Here is a 22,210-nt window from a genome sequence, read left to right as displayed (position 1 = left end):
TCATGAAGGAACTCTCCCTGCTTTAATTAAAAAGGGGGATCTTGGGAAAACTGGAGCAGATTAGCACAGCGAAGAGTTGGTTCCCAGCGATTTATTTTGATGCATGCATGACACGGAGCACACATGTCGGTGTTTCCGCACAACTCCAGGAGCGACTGTGAGTCTCCGTAAGGAGTTCTGTTATTTTGTCCACATCGCACCTAGGAAACCCTTAGCCCCAACACCACGTTGAATTATCAGTCAGCCCTAGCTTCATACAAATGAGAGGAAAATCATTTAACCCCTGGAGCTGTCAACTAACCTCTTCAGGGTACAATTTTTATTTTACACGCGGCAATTAAAGGATCGCAAACCCCAGCCGAGCGACTGGAGCCGTTTGGCAAAATCTTCAACCTGGGGGTGGGGGGGGGCGGTAGGGGGGTGGGAAGCGCAAAGCCAATAAAACTCCCAAGGCGCTGCGGCCCGAGGTGGTGGCTGCCGCGAGCGGAGGCGATCTCTTGTTGGGCAAAAATCCTGGAGTGACTTTGCCGGTCTTGGTTTGATGATTATATTTAATTGCGAAGGGGATAATAATTTCTAATAAAATTGGACGGGGCCGCAAGGACAGCGCGGTTAGCGTTGGCAGGGGTGAGGGAGAGGTGCTGAAAGCCGGGCCCCAGGCGCAGCCGCTTGGACCCTGCACGGTGCCGGGTTTTTGCGGAGGGCATCTCCCTCGAGGAGGAGACGGAGGGGAACAGGAGAGGGGTGGAATGGCGCGGCGGGGGGCCTGGGGGTGGCTGGGGCCGGGGCGCGCAGCTGGTCTCAGGGGAGATTTGGTCGGCTCACGGGCAGGCATGCTCTCTAGGAGCAAGTTCGCGGCTCGGAGAGGCCTTTATACCTGGGTCGGAGCGGCCGGCCGCGGATTGCGGTGCTGGCGAGCAATTGGACTATTGTTGATATGCTAATGAGGCGATTAGGCTGTTGGTAAAGAGCTGGAAAAGGGAAAAGTTTCTACCATTAGAGGGAGATCTCCGAGCGCACACGGGAGCTCGTTCGCTTCTCGCCTCCTCCTCCTCACCCTCCTCCTCCTCCTCGCCCTCCTCCTCCTCCTCCTCCTCCTCCTCCTCCTCCTCCTGCGCTCACCGCCGGCAGCCGACACTTTGCGCTTACCCAGAGAGTAGCTCCACTTGGGTGCGAGGCGGAGAAGGGGGCAAATCCGTTCACGCCGATCCATGAAAATGCTTTGGAAACTGACGGATAATATCAAGTACGAGGACTGCGAGGTAAGCGCGGCGCTGGTTATCCTTGCGGCCGCCGGCTCCGAGCTCTACCTCCCCGCGCCGCCTCCTCTGCTCGCAGCCAGCTGCGAAATGCGGGTGGGACAAACTTTCCCCGGCTCAGCGCCCGCCTCTCCAATTCTCCCGGAGAACGCAGGGGAGAAGCTGGAGAGGAAGGATGTGGACGCCGTCTTCTTTCATTTCCCTCCTTCGAAGCTGGTGTCCCACTCCCCCCCACCTTTTTTTTTTTTTTTTTTTCTGGCCAGTTTTGGGCTTGCCCAAGAGTGGAGCGAAGAGACGAGCATGGGTCTTTGAAGCAGTTCCTGGCAATTGGGCACGCGTCTGTGCACCCTGCGTGTGTCTCCAGCGAGCTTCTGGGGGCTGAGTCACCAGGAAGAGAAAGGAAAGAGCCCATTTCCCTCCTTATACTTCCTCTCCGATCTTTAAAATTCCTTATTTTATTTATTCATTTTTTTCCTTCCTTCCTATCTTCCCTCTCCCCCTTTCTAAAAAGGAAGGGTCTTTTCTGTTTGGAGAAGGAGCCTGCACACTTCGCTCTGAGCTGTGTTGCACCTCCCAGTTATTGGGTTCAGTCTGGAAGCACCCCTCTCCCAAATTGCTGCGGGGCTCGCTCCAGGTATCTATGTTTTTGAGAAAGTTCTAAGCAGCTTCTCCCTCTGAAGGATACTCTGAGAGCATCCCCGGGGTGGAGGTGGGAGGGCTGCCACCGCGTGGAGCCGCCTAGTCGCCGGGTCCTCAAGGTTCGGCCCCTGCAGCGGCCCGGCAGTCGGCTGCGTGACCGTGGGAATCCTGGCGGGGCTGCACACGACCTCGGGTGCGCGGAGCCCGCGGCGCTGGAGGAGCGCGCCTCTTTGGAGCCCATTTTAAAAACCCAGGGTCTCCGGAGCTCGGCTTCTCGGGGCAGCCGGCGAAGCTCCGGCACCACTGACCCGCCCGCGGGAGGCGCTGGGAGCCGGCCTGGCTGCCGCGGCCCCGAACTCCTTCACAACCCCGGCTGAAATAAGCGGAGGAGTCACAGGAGGGGGAGGGGGCCCGCGGCCGATTACCTAAATAGGTGGTAATCCCGGCTTTTGCTATTTTTTCTTTTCTGTCCTTTTCTTTCTCTTTGGCATTTGGAGCTGGAAATGTTTGGAGCAGAGGTCTGCGCGGGCGCAGCTGCGTGGGTCTTGTCTTCACTTGAAATCAGAACCCGGGTTTGTGTGAACGATGTGTCACCGGTTCCCTTCCCCCCTCTCCTCTCCGTCGACTATTTTAAATCTTTCTCTTTTCCCGGGCTCTTTCTTTTCGCCCTCCCCTCACCCCATGGGGCACGGGTGACATCCCACGGGGACGGCGCTTCTCTCGGGGCTCCTGCTGTGAACGGTGCGGGGCGCAGAGACCCCAGGGCACACCAGCCGCTTTGTTTTCAGGCCCGTGGCGGGGGGCGGGGGGGGGGTTTGCTCTGCTAACTGGTCCGAGTGAGCTCCTCAGTCTCCGAGAGTGAATTATCCCCGCCAAGGCTGTGGCCCGAGGCTCGGGCATTTCACTTTCGCGGAGGCGGAAACCCAGCTCCCGGCGCCAGGCCCTCGGCGGGCGGGGTCCGAACCTCTGTGCGGCGCTGGGCGCCGATGAGACCTGGGTGGGAGGCGAAGAACTTGAGGGACCCTGTGGGGGCGCGTGCGAATGTGTGTGTAAGTGAGGCAAAGAGAGAGAGCGAGCGAGAACAGAGTGCGGGCTGTTTCAACAACTTTGCGGTGGGCGAGCGCCGGAGCAGGGATTTCGGGTTTGCGAGCCGGCCCAGGGCTGTCTAATTATGTCGGGGCTCTGCAGGGACACGCAGGAGGCGAGGTGCCGCTTGTTCTGACAACCCAGCGGGCGGACTGGCAGCGGCGGCAGCCTTGCCGCGCTGGGAGAGAGCGAGCCGTGTCATCCGGGGGGGGGGGCGGGGGGGCGTCGGGCGGGAGTGGCCCAGCCAGTCGGACGGGTTTGCGCCGGGAACCGGGAGCTCGTGCCAGCGGCGCCCGAGCTGGGCCGCCTAGCGTCTCTGCGCGCCCCGGACCGCGTCCCGGCTCCCTCTTCCCGAGCCTCTGCCCCGGAGAGCTGAGGGCGGGGCGGCAGCTGCGGCAGAGCGATCGGCCCGGGCTGTCCGAGGGAAGCTCGAGCGGCCGCCGAGGCGAGGGCCGGTGGAGCGGGCGGGCGGGCCGGTCCCGGGCGGGGCGCCGGGCCATGGAGGAGCGGCGCGGCAGCGGGCAGCCGAATCCCGAGTCCCAGGCCCGGCTGCGGAGCGGAGTAGCCCGCGGCCCGAGAGGGCCGGGCAGCACCTCCCGCGCCGAGGGCCCGATGAATGCCCGGACGCGGTCCCCGGCAGCTCCTGCCCGCGACGCGCGGCCCCCACGGTATCCCGAGGTCTGCCCCAGCCTTTTAGGTCTGATTGTCCTCGCTCGCTTCCTCTCCCCCTCCCCCTCCCCCGCGGTCTCCCCCTCCGTGCGCTCCAGCTCGGCCCCCTCCCCCTCCTTCCCTCCCTCCCTCCCTCTCTCACTCCCTCCCTTTTTCCCTCCCTTCCTCCTCTCGGGCTCTCCCTCCTTCCCTCCCTCCCTCCCCTCTCCCCACTCTGGGCTCCTCTCTCTCACCCACACTTTCTTTCTCACACACGCACGCAGACACATTCTCCCTCTCTGCGCTCTCTCCCTCGGTTTCCCTCTCTCCCTCTTTCTCTTTCACTTTTGCATGCCCTGCAACCTTTTAAAATGTTGCCCCTTCCCTGTGATTCGCCAGACGCCGCGCCGCGGCCCCCCGCGCGCTCGCCCGCTCCCTCTCTCGCCCGCTTTTTGTCTCTCGCGCTCCCTCTCCCCACCTCCGATTTGCTACACTGAGGCTCCCGTCAATGGACTGCATTGAGAGCCGGCTCCGGCGCGAGTTGCCTCTCCGCTTCACGCTCGATTTCCAGGCATTCTTCCCTTATTAAGTATTCGTGTAATATTAATAGTCATGAATATCTGCTATTAGGAGGCTCCAGGAACGCTGCCCAGCGCGGTTATTAGAAGCTCAAGCGAAGCCGCCGCTAAGAAAAGAGGGGAGACACGGATTAAGGAACACGCACATACACACAGACACACACACACTTTTTTCTTTTTCCCTTTTTGGGGTTTTTCATTTTTTAAGGAACTTTGAATCATAACCGATCACGGCAGGATAGAGACCGTGGGTTCGACCAGCTGAAGGCGCCGCTCGAATCGGTGGTTCAAGTTCGGATGGACCAGAGCGGGGCTCCAGCGCTCGGGGGAGCGTCTGCGCCGTGACTGGAGTCCTGGGTGGCGCGGGGCTCTCGGCGCCTTTTGTGTGGGGCGCGCTCGGGCGGCGGGGCAGCCGGGCTCTCCAGGCTTGCTTGTTTTTTTCCACCCTGACTCGTTACCCCAGACTCTTCGCAGATGTTAGTTCACAGTTTTTCAGCTATGGTGAGTCCCATCCCCACCCCCATCCCTGTTTCCTTAGGAATTCTCTTCTGGAAACCTGGTGCTGCGGAGCTGCCCGCAACCTCGGGTTTCGCGCCCAGGTTTCCTTCAGGGCACCCCTTTTCCATTTGCATTTCTCTCTTTGCCCCTTTCTCTCGCTTTTTTCATTCTTAAGTCGAACGCATTATCCCCCGCCCCCGCTCGACCTCTCCCGGCGCGCAGACCCACCTCGCCACTACTTCCCCAGGCGTGTTTCTCGCCGCGTTCATCCTTATTTCCTTGCGTCTGCACTTGTTCCCGAGATGTTCTCAACGTTTGATACTTAATCCATCTATAGGAAAAACGCGGCCGGTGTGTCCCCTACCCTCGGGGCCCGGGGCCGAACCTCCGAGGGTTCGCACTCCCTGGAATCAACTCTGTTCGCTTGTTTTGCAAGCGAATTGCAATAGAGGAACATAAAGTCAGGCGTTTCTTCTGCCCTTTGGGGCTGGGGTGCAAGGGGCGGGAGCCTCCGCCCCGGGTACACCTCTCTCTTTTAAACCCAATAAGGCTGAATTTTCCTATTTTAAACCTTGACTTGACGTCCCCCGTCTCCCCATCCGTACCATAAATCGACCCTGTCGAGAAAAGGGCTCCTAACTGAGGAAGCGGAAAAGACAGAACCCCATCCTGCAGTTAAAACCTTCTTTAAGCTGGTAATTTAAAGGTGTGCTTTCCTTACAGCCCCTCTACGAAATGTTTCTATTTAAATAGTCATGAAATGGTAATAGTCTTTGAACGTGTATGATTTTTTTTCCCCTCCAAATAAATGGAACAGGGTAAACAATAACGCAGTGGCAGGCAGGTTCAAATCCCGGGGAAAAAGAAAAGGCCGCTTCTACTGTTTAATATTTAGCAGGAATTTTAATTTTGCTTAAGGGAGGTTTCACGCTGCAGTTTAACGGGCTGTATTCTGGGAGGCCTTTTTCTATCTCCTCCCCCCCCCCCCACACACACTTTGAAAGAAAAGCCTAAACAGAGCCTCTTATGCCCCCACATTTGCACGATCTAATTCCCTGCGTTTTTGGAAGAGCCCGTTTCACTACTGGGTATTTTCCGAAATGAACAACTTAGAGCTCATTTCTTTCGGCGGCCTGCCGACCGGAATGAGCGGTTTCCCACGCAGTCTTGCCGAGTGGATTTAGAGTGGACAGCTGTAACTCGACGCCTGATTTCTTGTTCTTTCCCCCCTTCTTCTCTCTGTCTCTCTTAGGACCGCCACGACGGCACCAGCAACGGGACGGCGCGGTTGCCCCAGCTGGGCACTGTAGGTCAATCTCCCTACACGAGCGCCCCGCCGCTGTCCCACACCCCTAATGCCGACTTCCAGCCCCCCTACTTCCCCCCGCCCTACCAGCCTATCTACCCCCAGTCGCAAGATCCTTACTCCCACGTCAACGACCCCTACAGCCTGAACCCCCTGCACGCTCAGCCGCAGCCGCAGCACCCGGGCTGGCCGGGCCAGAGGCAGAGCCAGGAGTCTGGGCTCCTGCACACGCACCGGGGGCTGCCCCACCAGCTTTCGGGCCTGGATCCTCGCAGGGACTACCGGCGGCACGAAGACCTCCTGCACGGCCCACACGGGCTTAGCTCAGGACTCGGAGACCTCCCGATCCACTCCTTACCTCACGCCATCGAGGACGTCCCGGTAAGAGGACGCGCGGGCGGCGCGAGGGAGAACGCAGCCCCGGCTCACCCACCCCCAGAGAAGATAATCGGGACACACAGCCTGTGGGCCCGGGGTTTCCCTCAATGGCATTTACTTTTTCAAAATTTCATTTTATTTTTTGGGCGGACACTTGGAGAACCCACATAAACGACCGAATTAAAAAATTAAAAAGTAGTTGAGAGTTATAGCCCTAGAACAATGGTTCCTGGAGCTCCTTCAAACAATGCCTGCATTACCATTTCCACCGACACAGAAATAAATCAGACGAATGTCACCATTAACAATATCTGCCCCTCTCCACGACAGTAAACTGTTTCGATTGGGAGAAGATCTAATTCCACCGCTGAGTCTGGCGTGGGGGATTGCTCCCTGTCCTGAAAAAGATGTTAAATTCAACCAAAAGAGCTCATTAAATACCCTAGCAGTTTAAAATAAAGCGTGAACGACATACTAAAAAAAATTTTTTTACCGGATTTCATAAGCACTAGTGATATCTAAAAGTTATGTGTGTAGCCTACCCTGATTAAAGAATAGTAAGTAGCAAATCGGAGCAGAGGGACATTAAAATGCAGCCTCCTTCTCCTCCTAGGGGTGCTAAGTGCTGACCTCATAAATCATTAGCTGGGTTCCCAACTCCTATCAGAACCTGCTACACCCCATATTAAATTAAATGTTTTGAGACTATTGGGCAATACATTATTTGAGTTCTAATCCAGTTATCAATAAATGCAGTTTAAAACGATTTCTGAATAAGCATGGTATTAGCACATTTACTGTTTACAGTGTAAACCAGGCTATTGATAATTTGAAAATACTTTCTGAAATTAAATTTAAACCAGCATCTCTGTTTCAATTCTACGTATTTATGGTTTCCTCACAACCCTCCTGAAATGGAATTAGAATGAGCCAATAATTTTATTAAAGCTGTAAAGGCTCTGTTAATGCTGCTTTTCTTTAGAGAGGAAATGTATCTGGATGTGATTTTTACTAAAATGCTATTTCAAATTAGTGCATCAAATATTGCAGCAATATGTCCGTTGACAGTTTAATGATTACTGCATTAGATTGCAAAGAAAATGGTCAGATGAACTTACCTGCTTGCTTGGTGAATTTAAAACATTATTTAAGTTACATAGGAAAATAGAAAACTTATTACAGCTCTCATTTGGCCCAGTTAATCACTGAAATTTGTTGGTTATGTTTAGCAGCCTTGCATGGAAAGCAGGAAAAGTAGGCACTTAATCCATTGTGGGGTTTAGTAAGCATTGTGTGTGTGTCTGTGTTCATAAATGTTTTTGGAAACATACTAAACAGTGCATTTCTTGGGAAGTAAAGTAAGGGGAGCAATAGTTGAGAAAATGCAAATTAAAAAACAAACCTGGAAGTTGTGATCATTTCAGTTCCCCTTCCCAAAGAGTCTCTGAATCCTTTTTCTAGCCCGCTCTTTGGACATATTTGAATTGCAAAATGCACTGCAGCCTTTTGGAATTACCATGAATTAGAATTGCTCTACTTTGCAAAAATTCCAAAGTGGCTGGTGTGAATTCTTAACACCTGTATAGTGACTTTTTGTGGTGAAATTAGTAGGAGAAATTAACCAAAAGATCAAATAAAAACAAGGAAACCCAGTTGCTGCTCTTCCCCACCTTCCCCCACCTATTAAGAAAAAAATTCTTTCAAAGGAATTTGGGTCAGGAAAAGGGTTGTTTTCAATTTTCCCATTGCTGCAACAGTTAACCTTTAATAAGAATGACTGCTAAATATTTAAGAAAATCAAATTGATGGTGAAAATTATTTAATCATTAATATCTCAGTGGGGTTTTAAACTTAACAGTCTTCCCTGTATGGACAAGGTCTAGAAATAACACAAATAAAAGTATTATGCCACACTACATTTACTTTATGGGTTTAGGGTGCATGCATAAAGGGATCATATTTCCCCATATAGTTAAAACACAAGAACTGCAGCAGTAGTCATTTCTGAACATTTCTCAATTTAATTATACTTAAATCCAGAAGCACTTTAGGCAAGTTACAAATGAGAGCATTGAGTATAATAAAACCTGTAATAAAGCAACTTAGTACCATCCACCCGGAATCATTGCGATCAGGCACAATTAACAGGAGCATAAATCCAAGACAGAATGGAAAATGTTCGAATCAGTATTATTGTTGGACAAAGACTAGAGAAGGAAGTAATAGTTTTTTAAATGGTAATGCCTGTGTTTGGTAACGATTGCGAAATCTTCTATCTCAGCAGCCCTGGTGCTAATTTGTAAACACAGCCAGACATTATATTGCCTGTCAGTTTCTGCATTAGAAAACATGATTTCATTTTACTTTCTAATCACGTTTTGACTCTAGCACACACGTATACCCATCCATCTGTAAAAAAAAGAGAGAGAGAGAGAGAGAGAGGAGAAAAACAAAAACCCACACCAACAAATCCACTGCTGGACAACAGGAAAAAAAAATACCCTCAGAGGTTGTTTTTTTTTTTTTTTTAATCGTTTTCATATTCCTTTCTGATACCCAGTTTAGGCAGTAATCATCTTTAAAAATGATTTTTAGTTTTCCCTAAGTGAAGGTGTGTATACGCCTTTGCTTTTTATCACATTACCTAAAACGTTTACAACACTCCCCTCTTACTCCCGCCTCTTGTCATTTCTATTGTGTTTCCCTGGCTTTTGCTGCCTGAACACTGGAAACGCTGAAGTCCGAAGCCGCTGAGGCGCCAAACTAAAGCTAGGTGCATTTTTAAAGGTTGAACTGACTTTGTGAGAAAGATTAGGTGCTCCAAAACTTGGTTTAATTTGCAAAGAAAGTTTTATTCCCCACCCCCACCTCCTTCAAACATGGATTATTTGCTGGGGGAGGAGAAATTGGCCGTGGGTGTGCAGTGAAACCTCTTGAGTTCCAAAGCCTCAAATTCCAATAAGCCAAGATGAGATGTTTATATATAAATGTCACTATATGGGAGGAGGAAATTTTGATTCTATACCTTCCCCCTCCCCCCATCTTGCACAGAATATTCATTTCCTTTTGTTTTGATTATACACTTACATCCATGTGTATCCTTTTGTTGCAGCATGTAGAAGACCCGGGTATTAACATCCCAGATCAAACTGTAATTAAGAAAGGTAAGCCATTTCCTTCTACATTCCAGGCATGTCCTTACAGGCATAGTGCTATTTAAAAGAACTCGCAGAGCTGTATTTATTTTTTTCAAATAGGATTTCCTAAAGGCTCAGAATTAGCAAATAGATGGCATAGAACAGCAATGCTTAAATGATCGGCTTTCAGTATGTTAGTAATGGCAACAGGCTAGCTTTGGTCATGATTTGACCATTTAATTTAGTTTAATGATATCTAGACAAACACATGAAATGTGTAATAGTTGAACTGATTTGGAAGTGGCATTTCAATTTTGAAATGGTTTAATAGTTTAGTTAATCCATTGTGTGAGTGGCCATGAGTGTTAAGAAGTGTATAATGCTAAAATAGTGCAAACAATTCAACATTAATATAAAAGCAATTGTGTCTTTTGTTAACACTCCTTAGCAGAGGAAGAAAAAAACTTTCATGTTCTTCAGTTTAATTTCTCATTAGCTGTTTAAGGGTTTTTAAACTTTGTGAATTAGGTTAACAAAAATTTGGCTTTTGGTTAAAATTAGCATCTTGAAGATGTCAGGATTATTAGCATAATTGTTCAGAGCAGAAATTGTTTTTGAAAAGTGTCAAGTGATTTGGATGGATTTGTAATTTGTATTGTGTTTAGTGAGTAGAAATAAAGTTCACTGGATTAAATGCTATTCACAGCAGCTTTTTTTGTTGTTGTTATGGTAGCAATGTTACATTACAGGAATCTAGGCACCACCAGAGGACGATGCTATATAAAACTGTTCTCATTTCTAACCCCAATCAGTATATTGTTAGCTAGTTTAAAGTTTCATTTTTGCATCTGTGAAGTCTTTGTCACGTCAAATTAGATGTGCAAGGGATAAATCTTAAGAGATGCTCTTTCCAAGTCGACATGATAATTGGCTCTTTTATTAGTAATCTCTCAAGAGTTCGTTTAACTCCTATTGTCTCTATTAGCCTCCCCAGAGCTATTAATGTCACAAGTGATCTATCCAAAACCTAGAGCCCCCCACCTCCCCATACGTCTAGAATATCCCCATTAAGGAGGGAGGAGTACTGAGTAGAATGTATGCATATTATTATATATGTCTCCTTGTGGAATTTTAAAATACAAATGCATACAGTACTTAAATGGTTGTGAATGCATCTGAATTATATTGATGTTGAGAAATGTAACATGGTAGTACACTTTTTCCTGGCCCTGAATTTTTTTCTAACTATGGTGGGGCCGACAATGAAGAGCTTATGATTTTAACTAGTAAGACTATATCCTCTCCCCTTGCCAATGAAGACACTTAAGCAGACAAGGATATTAACTATTTGCTCAACAAAAGGGCATATTGCTAGTGTATATGGTAGGCCTGTTTATCCTCTTTTTTCTCCCTGTTCAAAATGGGGCCGTGGAATGGATTTCCAAAACTCGGGTCCTTTTCAAAACTAAACGTAGGAAAGGGCCTATTTATCAAAAGGATGGGGCACGTGTGGTATGTGACAAGAGAATCCACCACCTCCCAGGTTGGTGCCTTAACTGAAATGTTCACTTACAGGCCACTTCAGCCATCTAAACTCTCTGCTGATCTTTATTACAGGTCTTGGGGACAATTTCTCCCCAACACTGAACCCCCCACCCCACAGAACCTCCGAGGCACACATAGCTTGCTCTCGGTGTGCAAACGTAATCCCCTCCCCTGCACCCTATACCGGTACTCCAGCATCTCTCCTCGGATGAGAGCCCAGAGCGTCACAATTTCACCACCATCTCTAGACAGCACCCTGAGGGCTAAAAGGGAAGGGTCCAGGCAGAAGCACAGGCCTGGCTGGTGGGGCGAGGTGGGGGCGCCTCCCGCCCGCCGGGAGGTGCGCCGAGGGGCTGAGGCTCGATCCCCAGGACGGCTCGATCCCCAGGACGGGAATACTGCAGGGAGTAGGGCAGAAGGTGGGGTAAAGGAGCCACAGGATTTTTCATGGCTGGAAGGAAAGTGGAGGTTGCGGCGCAAGCCGGGGCGAGGGCCGGGGTCCGGCAGGACGTGGGAGGCACCACCCCGACACCCACACGCAGCTTCTCCGTCTGTCTCCGCAGGCCCCGTGTCCCTGTCCAAGTCCAACAGCAACGCCGTCTCCGCCATCCCCATAAACAAGGACAACCTCTTCGGCGGCGTCGTGAACCCCAACGAAGTCTTCTGTTCAGTTCCGGGTCGTCTCTCGCTTCTCAGCTCCACCTCGAAGTACAAGGTCACGGTGGCGGAAGTACAGAGGCGCCTCTCACCGCCCGAGTGTCTCAACGCTTCGCTGCTGGGCGGAGTGCTGCGGAGGTGAGGCCCGGCGCCGCCCTGCCCGCCCCGCCCCGCGGCCCGGGGAAACACTGCGCCTGCGCCTGGGCGGCGACGCAAACGGGCCTCGCGCCACGGCCCTCCCTTCGCGGGAAAAGAAAGGGGCGGGGAGAAGGTCGTAAAACCGGGTGGGTGGGAGCTGGGGGCGGGATGAGGCGGCGCGCGCCTGCGCTCTCCGTAGCTTTCCCGCGCGCTCGCCGTTCTGGCGCGCGCTCGGGTCCGCGGCCGCAGCGCGCTCCCCGGGCCCTCCGCCCCCAACCCAACTCCCCGCGCGCACGCGCAGCTCACTGCACCGCCGGTTCAGTGCCGGCCACTGCAGCGGCGGGGCGCCGTGCAGCCGCCTTTTCCCTCCTCGCGTACACCTTGCAAGCCCTGGAAAACTTCTCTCAGGCGCCTTACTTTGCCTTACCTCCGTGTAGGGTCTCCGACGGTAACCCACCGTCCCTTGAATAGGGTTTTAAGTAGAAGACGTTGGCTTTCTCTTGAGTCTGCAGCCCTCCCCCCACCTCCTCGTCCCCGTCACCTCTGGCCAGACGGCGACTCCCTGTGCCTAAGGCGCTCGCATTAGTGGTCCCTAGGTACTGCTGCCGTGATGTGCTCCAGGCAGCACGCAAGACACGTGTACGTGCATTATGTGTAGTCGTTACCCAGGGGTGCATGTTACATACGTGGCCAGGGATACACGTCTCAGCCCTGTGAGGTCGGAAGGTTTCATTTCGTAGATAAGATTTGATAAGGGCCTGCAAGGTGAAGCACCTTCCCTCAGGGCAGGTTTCTCCCTCCCTTGGGCTTCGTCCTCCTAGGGTTCCACCCAACTTTGTGAGTGGTGGGTGTTGGGTTGAACTTTCCCAGATGATCTTTTCTTTTTCCTTCTTTTTTTTTTTAAATAAGAAAGACCAAGAACTTCACTGTTTCGACGTTTATTCATTTATGCATCTATGGAGCCATAGTCCCGCTCTGATGGGCATATCCCACACAAAGCGTATAAAACCATTTTTGGAAGGTTTTAAACATCAGCTTTTCCAATCTTTTCTTCCTCCTTCACAGTCATTTTGCTTCCCTTTGTAATCTTTCTCTGACACAGATCTGAATCCACCCTCTGCTTTTTCCTCCCCTTCCCCCATCCCCAATATTGGATACTGTTTACCTAGGGGAGTATAATCTAATCCACACAATTAAAGAGCACTTGAGTAGGGAATAAAATCTGAAATTAATTAATTTGCTGTTTTATTTAAACAATTTATCTTAACCACTTTCTGATTATGGGAGTCTATTTAGACATCTATTTAGAACCACATCCACTGTCTCTGAAATCAGTGAAATTTTTAAAGGCTGATATCCGCTTTTGACATTTCTAGTTAGGCTAGTGACATGGCATGTAAACAGTTGGTAAAATGAATTTCCCATTGGGGCTAAAGCCAGAGCAAGAAACGTGAGAGTGATGATAACTTTGGTTACTCTGAACAACCTAACAGCGGTTCTTGCAAAGACAATTTAAAGACCCCATTGGGATTTGTGTGATTGTAACAACAGGGAAAATACACAGTAATCAGTTGAACTCAAAAATACCTCAAACCCTAGAGATGAGAACTGTGTTTGTTTGTTTGTTTGTGGTTCTTCTTTAGAGAGTTGGGCAATCAAAACCTTCCAACCTGCCACCTTGGCTGCAAGAATAACTGAACACAGGGGGTGCTTTACAGTTTAGCATTTGTCTCCTATGATCTTTCTGTACCATTCCTTCCTAGGTTTCCCTCCCTTAAGTATCTCGGGGCCATGATCCTTACTTTTTTTAAAAGCACACGTTAGGAAGTTGTCAGAGTGACTGTAACGTGACTCAGAGCAACCCAGTGTTTTCTAAATCCCTTTCTTGCATCTATTTGTGAAACAGGGCGAAGTCTAAAAATGGAGGAAGATCTTTAAGAGAAAAACTGGACAAAATAGGATTAAATCTGCCAGCAGGGAGACGTAAAGCTGCCAACGTCACCCTCCTCACGTCACTAGTGGAGGGTAAGCGAGTCCACTTGCTAACAAGAAGGGAACTGTCTTCTGGGAAAATGGATAATACTCAGTGGCCAGATGTTTGGTTGTATTTTGTGTCAATTGGGCAGTTTCGGGTTTTGTTTTGTTTTGTTTTTTTCCCAGAGAATATAGCTGGAAGGGAACAGAATCCTGGCATGTCAAAAAACTATTTGTACTTTTTCCTGTCCTCCTTTCTTCTTCCCCTTTGCCACAAAATTCCACTTCCCTAAGCCCAATTCAGTCCAAAACAGAGTGAAAATTTAAGAACTGCATATTCTCCAAGTTCCTGTCTCCTCCACAGAGCTCAGCAGTAAATTACGTAAGCTATTCTGACATCTGCGTTTGAGAAATGCGTGACCATTACTTCCTGAATTAATTTGGGAATCTTTGACCTGCATCCTGATTTAAGACCGTCGTGAAAGCTCAGGGTTATATGCCCTTTTAGGTTTTTTTTTTTTTTTTTCCAAACATATGCTCCCTTATCTCTTATTTAATTGTGCTTCTGTAGTGGAGGGGAAGAAAAGTGAACAATTTTAGATTTTGAATTGTTGGGCTAGGAAAGAGAAAAGACATATAAGCATTGCAGAAAGTTTCTCATGGCAGTTTTTAACACACACACACACACACACACACACACACACACACACACACACACACACAAAGCTTCCAACCCCTTCAAAACAAAAGCTACCCCTGTTCTCACTCCATGCTCTAGATACACTGTCATCAGAATCCACTCACATTCCTGCTTCCTCTGGATTCCTGTTAAGTTTTTCTGATACTAAATTGGCTTAAGTTTAGATGTGTTGGAATGAATGTATAAGCTGTCTTTGTGTTTTCCTTTGTGTTGTGTTGGAAATGTCTCATGCCAATAGGAAAAAACAACAACAACACTTGAATGATCAGGTAGATATTAAAACTACCATTTATATTTAAAGAAGGCATTTTGTCTTCTTTACACGTTACGTTTGAGGAGATACATCACAATGGGATTTGAGTTCCAGCTTTATAAAGAACTAAAAATAAAGTTTAAAACCGTAAACTTGAGGAGGAATCCTAGGAGGCATTTGTGAATGGTGTTAAAGATGATAATATAACTATTAAACAATAAGCAGTTGTTCAGGGCCAGAAACTCTAGTACAGTAGCTTTGCATTAAAAATAACATGAGTACATAGAGAACCCACTATCCATACCCCGAAAGAATTACGCGCCAAGGAAACGGTCGTGGTGGCTTTGGGTGTAGTGTGAGAGTGTGCATGGGCTTGGGGGTTGAGTCCTGTAGCAGGGAGGCAGTTTCTGGAGAACTGTTATTGTTTGTGATCCGCTCCATTTTATGGAAACAAGCTCTGCAGAGAGGGCTTTGATGCTCTAATTGGCGCATGCGTTCTTCCGGAGCTGGAGCTAATGGCAGGAAGCCCTGCAGTAAAAACCAACTGGTTCAGGAAATTAAAACCAAAGATTCGAAAATCAACAACACAGACAGACTCAGTGGAGTGACCCTCAAATCCTCTTGGTTAATCGGTTTGGATGAACAGATAATTATATGCGATCAAGTTAAAATGTAAACCTTTAGTTGTTCCCTTCGCAGAAAAGCTCAACGAGTAATTATGAATATCATTTATGAATGTGTTGATAGGTGTGAGGTTGGAATACAAGGAACATTTTAAAAGAGAAGTTGGGAAAATGTCATCAGGGTGGGGGATGGGACTGGAGGGTGGTGGATGGGATTTACATTTTCAAATCCTCTTGGCCTTCTAGGACAAGTGGCCATTTTTCCTGATAAATTCATCTGCCAGATCCTACAGAGAAGGAAATAAAATGCCTGAAACGAGAAAACAAGTAGTTTGTGTTTTCTTCAACATCTGGGTTAAGAAAATAAGAGTGTTGGGAGGAAAATCTGACCTCAGCTCTTTTCATTCTCTTGCGCTCACCTCCTCTCTCGCGTCCTGCCAGGAGAAGCGGTCCACCTAGCCAGGGACTTTGGGTACGTGTGCGAAACCGAATTTCCTGCCAAAGCAGTAGCTGAATTTCTCAACCGACAACATTCCGATCCCAATGAGCAAGTGACAAGAAAAAACATGCTCCTGGCTACAAAGTAAGGCATTTCCCTACCTCTCCGGGGTCTCGGTGTCTTATTGTCAAGAGAAACAAAAATCAAAATCGTTTCTGGTCGCACTTCTCTCCTGTCTTCGTTTGGTGGTAATCAGCTTTGTTGTTGTAAATAATTGACGTTAACAACATAGTCTTAGAATCCATACTCTACCTTAAAGGGGAAGTGCAGGTGGGATTCTTGGTGCGGCTCCGTTCTTTATCCTCTCTTTTGCTCCCCCTTCTCAGTTTGGAAAAAAAAAAGAAAGAAATTAGTGTGTATGGGGGTGGAGTATCCTTGGGATTTGATGGAAGCTGAGTGTGGATTGGTGACTATGTTGTTTTAGAAAGACCAGCATCGAGTCTGTAAATGGGTAACAGGCTTGCCTGTATCAGTTTTTGTCTCCTATCAGTATGTTCTCTGAGGGCAAGGATTAAGCAGTGGCCTGCAAAATGTGCAAGTCAGAAGTTTTCCTAGTTTCAGCCTTAATCCTTTATCCCATTTCTTGCCTTCCTTTTGCCTCCCTCCTGCAAAGTCTCACTCTGTCTCTCTGTCTCTGTCTCTGTCTCTCTCTCTCTCTCTCACACACACACACACACACACACACACACAGAGCCCACAAGTTTTAGCCTACAGGCGAGATGTCACATAGGTTTCAAAATGGCCCAAGTTATATTCCCATCAGTGCTTGGGCTGAATAGGCTTCTCCAGGTGGTGTGTGAAAAGAAAATGACTGTTTTGATATGTTTTCTGGAAATTAAAAGGCTTGTTTGGAAGCCCTTAATTATCAAAGTCGATGTCACAGGAGGGCTTGGAACCAGAGGGCAGAGGCTGAGGCCTCAGGCAGGACAGTTTCTGGCCTGGGGACATCAGCTGGCCTTGGAGAGGGCAGCCTGCCAATACTCCCCCATTCTCCCTCCTCCCTACCTGCCTCATACCAACACCCCACCCCCTCCAGGCTACTGCTGCCCCAGGAAGGCCCCAGCTAGGCCTTGCTTCCCAGATTCAGAGACAGCTTCCAGTGTATAGGCCTCCCCTGTCTGTATTTCCAACTTTTCAAGACCCTTTCAGAGATTTCAACTTTTTCTCTTCCCTTAGCTACCTAAGCACACCCATATTCACAATTTCCCTAGAGATTCCCCTCCCCCCCACCTTGGAATGGGAAATTGACAGGGAAGTGTTTATTTCTTCTCAAAAATCAGCCTGAGGGGCGCCTGGGTGGCTGAGGTGGTTAAGCATCCCACTCGGGATTTCAGCTCAGGTCATGATCTCGGGATCTTGAGATCGAGCCCTGCCTCAGGCTGGGGCACGGAGCCTGCTTGAGATTCTCTCTCTCTCTCTCCCTCTGCTCCTCCCCCCAGCACTCTCTCTCACTCTCTCTCTCTGAACTCTCTCTCAATCTCAGTCTGAATTGTCCCCAAGTAACAGATTTTTTGTGCCTTTATTTAAAGGCAAAATAATCCCAGGAAAAGTTTGCCTTTCTATCTGCCTCCAGCCTGATTTGAAGTGAATGGGCAGAGATTTCATCCCACCAACCTTGGTCTCTCTCGAACAGAGCAGGAAGTGGGGCTCTGATATTTTGAACAGGACAACTGGGGTGGCTGCATGCTCTTGGCAGCTCTTGGGGAGATGCTTATGTTTCTGACTCCTCTGTGCCTCTCCTCCTTTGTTTCTCTTCTAAATGTGTGGAATGTTTTTCTGTGTCTGGGGTGTTTGGTGTGAGTGAGAAAGGAGGGGGCTAGCAGTTAGGTGTAGCTGAGGGGTGGGAGGGAGAGAGACATTTGTGAAGGTAGGGAGGGCCATGTTTCAGTGGACATGGAGGGGTGACTGGGTCTTCCAACATGTGGCCACCCCCCAAGTCTGTCTCTGGGGCCTTGGGGCAGGTCAGGGTTCTCTGGATTCCGGTGGAGGTAACTGCAGGGAGAAAGGTTTTCTCTTTGCTGCTGGCGCTGCCCACAGGGGAGCCTCAACTCTCTCTCTCTCTCTCTCTCTCTCTCTCCCCGCCTCACCCCTCCCTCTCTCTCTCTCTGCTTCACTTGTGCTGCAGACAGATATGCAAAGAGTTCACTGACCTGCTGGCTCAGGACCGATCTCCCCTGGGGAACTCGCGGCCCAACCCCATCCTGGAGCCTGGCATCCAGAGCTGCTTGACCCACTTCAACCTCATCTCCCACGGCTTCGGCAGCCCAGCGGTGTGCGCCGCCGTCACGGCCCTGCAGAACTATCTCACCGAGGCCCTCAAGGCCATGGACAAAATGTACCTCAGCAACAACCCCAACAGCCACACGGACAACAGCGCCAAAAGCAGTGACAAAGAGGAGAAGCACAGAAAGTGAGGCTGTCCTCCGGCCCTGCCTCTCTGGCCTCACCAGCCTCGGGGGCCCACCTACCCAGTCTCCACCCCACCTACCCCCCCCCCCCCCCCGCGGGCAGGGGACAGCCCTGGGACAGCCCCGGGACCAGCACACCCCCTCTGCTGCTACTGCCGCTTGCTGCTTCCGCCGCCGCCACCTTCGGTCCCCCAGCGTCTGGGGGACTCTCTGCCATCAGCGGGGACAGCCCCCCCACCCCCGCCCCTGCTGACCTGGCCCCCTGCCTCGACGTCCCCCTTCGTCGTCGGCGCCAACTCCCTTTGCCCTCCTGTGGAGCCTAAGAGAACAGAACAGGCCGTGAAGCCAGCAAAGAAAAGTTCTGTCCAAGTTTGTGAACCATTTTTTAAAAAAACAAAAACAAAAAACAAAAAAAACCAACAACAACTCAACAACGACCACCACCACAAAAAAGTTAAAAACGGTTTTTTTCTAAAAAAAAAAAAAAAACCATAAAAAATTTAAAAAAATTATATGAGCTTCATGGGACTGAATCACCACCTTCCCTTACATACTTCAGTTCAGAGTGTAGCCATACTAGAAAAAAAAAAAAAGAAAAGGAAAATGACGTTTTTATCAGTATTGTGAATAAACTTGAACACAAATACACGAAGTTCCATGTCATGTCTTCAGTTGTAGAAGTTTTTCCTCTTCAAGGTAAAGCGACCAACTTGAACTTTATCTGGCAACACGATTCACAGTTATATAAGGGAATCAGTGTTCACGTCTCTGTATATATTTATTTATGTGTAATTTAATGGGAATTGTAAATATGGTGAGTCTGTTTTAAGCCTCTTTTTTTTTTATTTATCTGGTGATCTCGTTTACCTCTTGTTTAGTGGGTTTTGAATCTTCCCTATTAGTTCTTCATGTGGTTCATGGTACTTTTTAGAAATTCAAGGTTTGGGGGATTTTTTTTTCCCCCTCTGGGATTCATGAATTTAGCCCTGTTGTAGCATGTTAAAGATGACAATGAAACAGCTGAACGAATAAAAAAAAAGTAAAATAAAATTTTATATATAATTAGTATTACATTTAGCTTTTCATTGAACTGAAAGAAAAAACTGATATTGGACCCTGGAAAGATTTTTAAACGAGTGGTTTGATAACCCTTCTATGTATTGTGGGGAGAAAAAAAAAAAAAGTTTATTTTATTCCACTGTCCTCCCTTGAAAGCATCTTTTGAGCAATAAATGAGTATTGTCTTTAAACCAAGGGTAAGGGATTCCCCCCCCACACACACTCTGTCTCTCTCCTTGCTCTCTCTTTTTGTTCAGAGAAGTTCAAATATTTGGGACCACCTGGTATTCTGTATTTTCACTGGCCATTTTGGAAGCAGTTCTAGTTGTATTGTATTGAGTTGTGCTGGCGTAGTCTCCATGCCTGTCAATGTATCATAGTCCTTTGTTGCCCAGATAAATAAATATTTGATACGCTTTATGTCGATTTTTTTTTTATTCAGTGGCTGTCTTTACCCAGGCGTATTTTTGTTCTTGGCAGTATTTTTTATTCAGTATGGTTACAGTAATTGAGTTTAACTCTCCCTTGGCAATTGCTCCTTGCAATAAGCAGCTGAACCCATTGTTTCCCTCAAGTATAATAAAAACTTACTTTCAACTTGGAGTTCAGAGCAGGGTATCATTTAGATATTCCACTGAGTCTGTATTCAGACAAATGACACAATAAAACCCAATGTATTCTTTTGGATAAAAGATTGTTTGTACTGCTAAAGGAATGACATACTATCTTTTCCTTACTAGAAACATTAATTTTATTATTAAAAATAAAGTTTTATTTTATTTATGTTGATCCTTTAGGTTTTCGTTTGTGTTTTGGAAACCACAATATAAAACCTTCAGAACCAAACGTTAAGGATGACAAGGAAGATGGGGAACAGAACAGAAGACCCTCCCCCTCCCCCTTGCCCCCCCCCCCCCCCCCCCCCGCCCCCATAACTACTTTGGAACCTGTCTCAGAGGATAACTGAAATTTGAATTGTTAGTTCATTAGCACAAAGGAAATACCCACTTAAACCTTCACTTGCTAGCTCGGGTTCTCAGTGGCTAAGACTTGTAAATGAGAAAATCTAGCTCTAGTTTTCTGGGAAGAGAAAAGGAATGGTGGCAGAAATGCATGAAGAGGAGAGAAAGAGAGGGTACCTTGTCTCCCATTTATTTTAGTATTTTATTTAGGGATGAGTTCACTACTATGCTGTTCTTAGGATCTCCTGAGGTAGCAGAGGTAAGTGGGAAATTATGTCGATTCCCAGAATCTTTTCTGCTTGCCCTCCCTAAATGTCGACCCATCCTTTTCTATCAGCAAGGGGCTCTTCCTAGGACCTTTCAGAAATCTAAAATGTGCTCTGAGGTGGGGTGGACAGGATGGGGGAGGGCTGAGACTCCTGCTTCTCCAGACCTTTCTTATCTGTCTGCTACAGTAACAGGGCTGTATGCTTAGCTCTTACAGCAGGAAGGACTTCCTGTACATAAAAATGGCGAATTCAGAGCTTTTCTAAAGTCTGATTTGGAAGGACTTTGCTTTGGAAGTGAGGGGGATTTTTAATGGTTTTTAAGAAGAAAATGGGGAGGTAGTTAACTGGAAGGTTTATAGGAAAGGTCATAGAAAAAGTGTCTAGGTATACATACTGGAGGAGATTTAACATTTGTTCATCTGGTTTGACATTCCGAAGGACTAAGGAAGCAAAGCATTAGTGTCCATTTTGCAGCCTTTTGCTTTCTAATCTCCTTATGGAAGGCTGTGTAAAATCAATCTCGACAGACGAACGAGAGTTGGTGGAGTCTAAATTCTATTTTCCAAAGCCAGAGAATTCATAACAATGGAGGGTTTTAAAAAAAATTTTTTTTTTCAAATGGAATGTGTATCCTCAGAAAGCCACGCGGCAATTGTTTTTTAAAGCGGTTATTTATTATTTCCTAGAGAGACTGGTTAACTGTAACGTAGATGTAACAAAATAATGAGGCGAATGAACCCTAACTGTACATACTCTTGACAGAAATGAAATGCACACAGCATCGTAGCAGGTGAAGTGAAGCATTGTCTATCAGGGCTGTTTTTCTTGGCTGCATCTCAGATTGTGTGGGGGATCCTAACCTCAGGCACAATAACATTCATAAACAGCCATACATTGCTGCTCTTTCTCCATCGGCACATAAATACTCATTTTAAAACGAAAACAATCTTATTAAATACCATTCATTCATATCTGGATTTACAGATGCTTGTTATGTTGGAAAACCTGAACCCAATATAATCCTTGCATCCTGAGAAAGATAGAAAGGAAATAGTGGGTTAGAGCATTACAAGGTCATAATAAACAATGGTTTCCAAATGCACAGATTTAGTTATTTTTATTCTATAGTTGGACATTTTGAGAAGTAGGATACTGTGACTTTCTTTTTTTTAAACAAAAATTTAAATGAAGTTATATATATATTTTAAGGCATGGAAGGAGCAGAGGGGTTATTATTAAAAATTTTTATGGGACTAATTGAAGACTATATAGATTTTTTACTTTATCTGTTGTGACCGATGTGTATTTTTTAAAGCACATGGTGATTACTTGACAAGTCACATGTGTATGTACTAACAACCGTGATTCTCTTTGGACTAACTCAAATTAGGATACATACCTGAATTATAAGGATGCTTGCTATAGGCTATGCTAATTACCACACCCAGTTTTTATAAAAACACAATGCTCCTTTATTACCCCTTCTATTCTCCATCACCCTTTAAAAATCACAATCCAATCCATTCCTCCCCAAAATCGAATATTAATATAATTTGAGTTCTTGATGGAACTACCATCAGGACTGCAATGCCCC

At 47.7% G+C, this 22,210-nt stretch overlaps 1 protein-coding gene across 2 annotated transcripts; it reads left to right on the top strand.

Annotated features, from left to right (window-relative positions):
* The first annotated feature begins 1,174 nt into the window (after positions 1–1,174).
* TFAP2A (transcription factor AP-2 alpha) lies at positions 1,175–19,904 on the top strand. 2 transcript variants are annotated; one of them, XM_027602681.2, is made up of 7 exons: positions 1,175–1,262; positions 5,961–6,395; positions 9,505–9,556; positions 11,638–11,869; positions 13,776–13,894; positions 15,861–16,002; positions 18,044–19,904. In XM_027602681.2, exons 1-7 carry the CDS (start codon positions 1,212–1,214, stop codon positions 18,330–18,332), a joined length of 1,320 nt encoding a protein of 439 aa, XP_027458482.1. In that variant the 5' UTR covers positions 1,175–1,211; the 3' UTR covers positions 18,333–19,904. The 2 variants fall into 2 exon arrangements, with proteins under 2 accessions (XP_027458482.1, XP_027458483.1); XM_027602682.2 differs by lacking the exon at positions 1,175–1,262 and adding an exon at positions 3,887–4,711.
* Positions 19,905–22,210: the final 2,306 nt, after the last annotated feature.

Source organism: Zalophus californianus, chromosome 7, assembly GCF_009762305.2.
Source record: "Zalophus californianus isolate mZalCal1 chromosome 7, mZalCal1.pri.v2, whole genome shotgun sequence".
NCBI lineage: Eukaryota > Metazoa > Chordata > Mammalia > Carnivora > Otariidae > Zalophus > Zalophus californianus.
Note: the sequence above shows the minus strand (reverse complement) of the source record. Positions and strands in the feature narration are given on the sequence as shown.

Coding starts and splice junctions, on each gene's coding strand:
- TFAP2A (XM_027602681.2), top strand. CDS start 1,212: ATGAAAATGCTTTGGAAACTGACGGATAATATCAAGTACGAGGACTGC. Junction 6,396..9,504: donor ACGCCATCGAGGACGTCCCG/GTAAGAGGACGC, acceptor CTTTTGTTGCAG/CATGTAGAAGACCCGGGTAT. Junction 13,895..15,860: donor CCTCACGTCACTAGTGGAGG/GTAAGCGAGTCC, acceptor GCGTCCTGCCAG/GAGAAGCGGTCCACCTAGCC.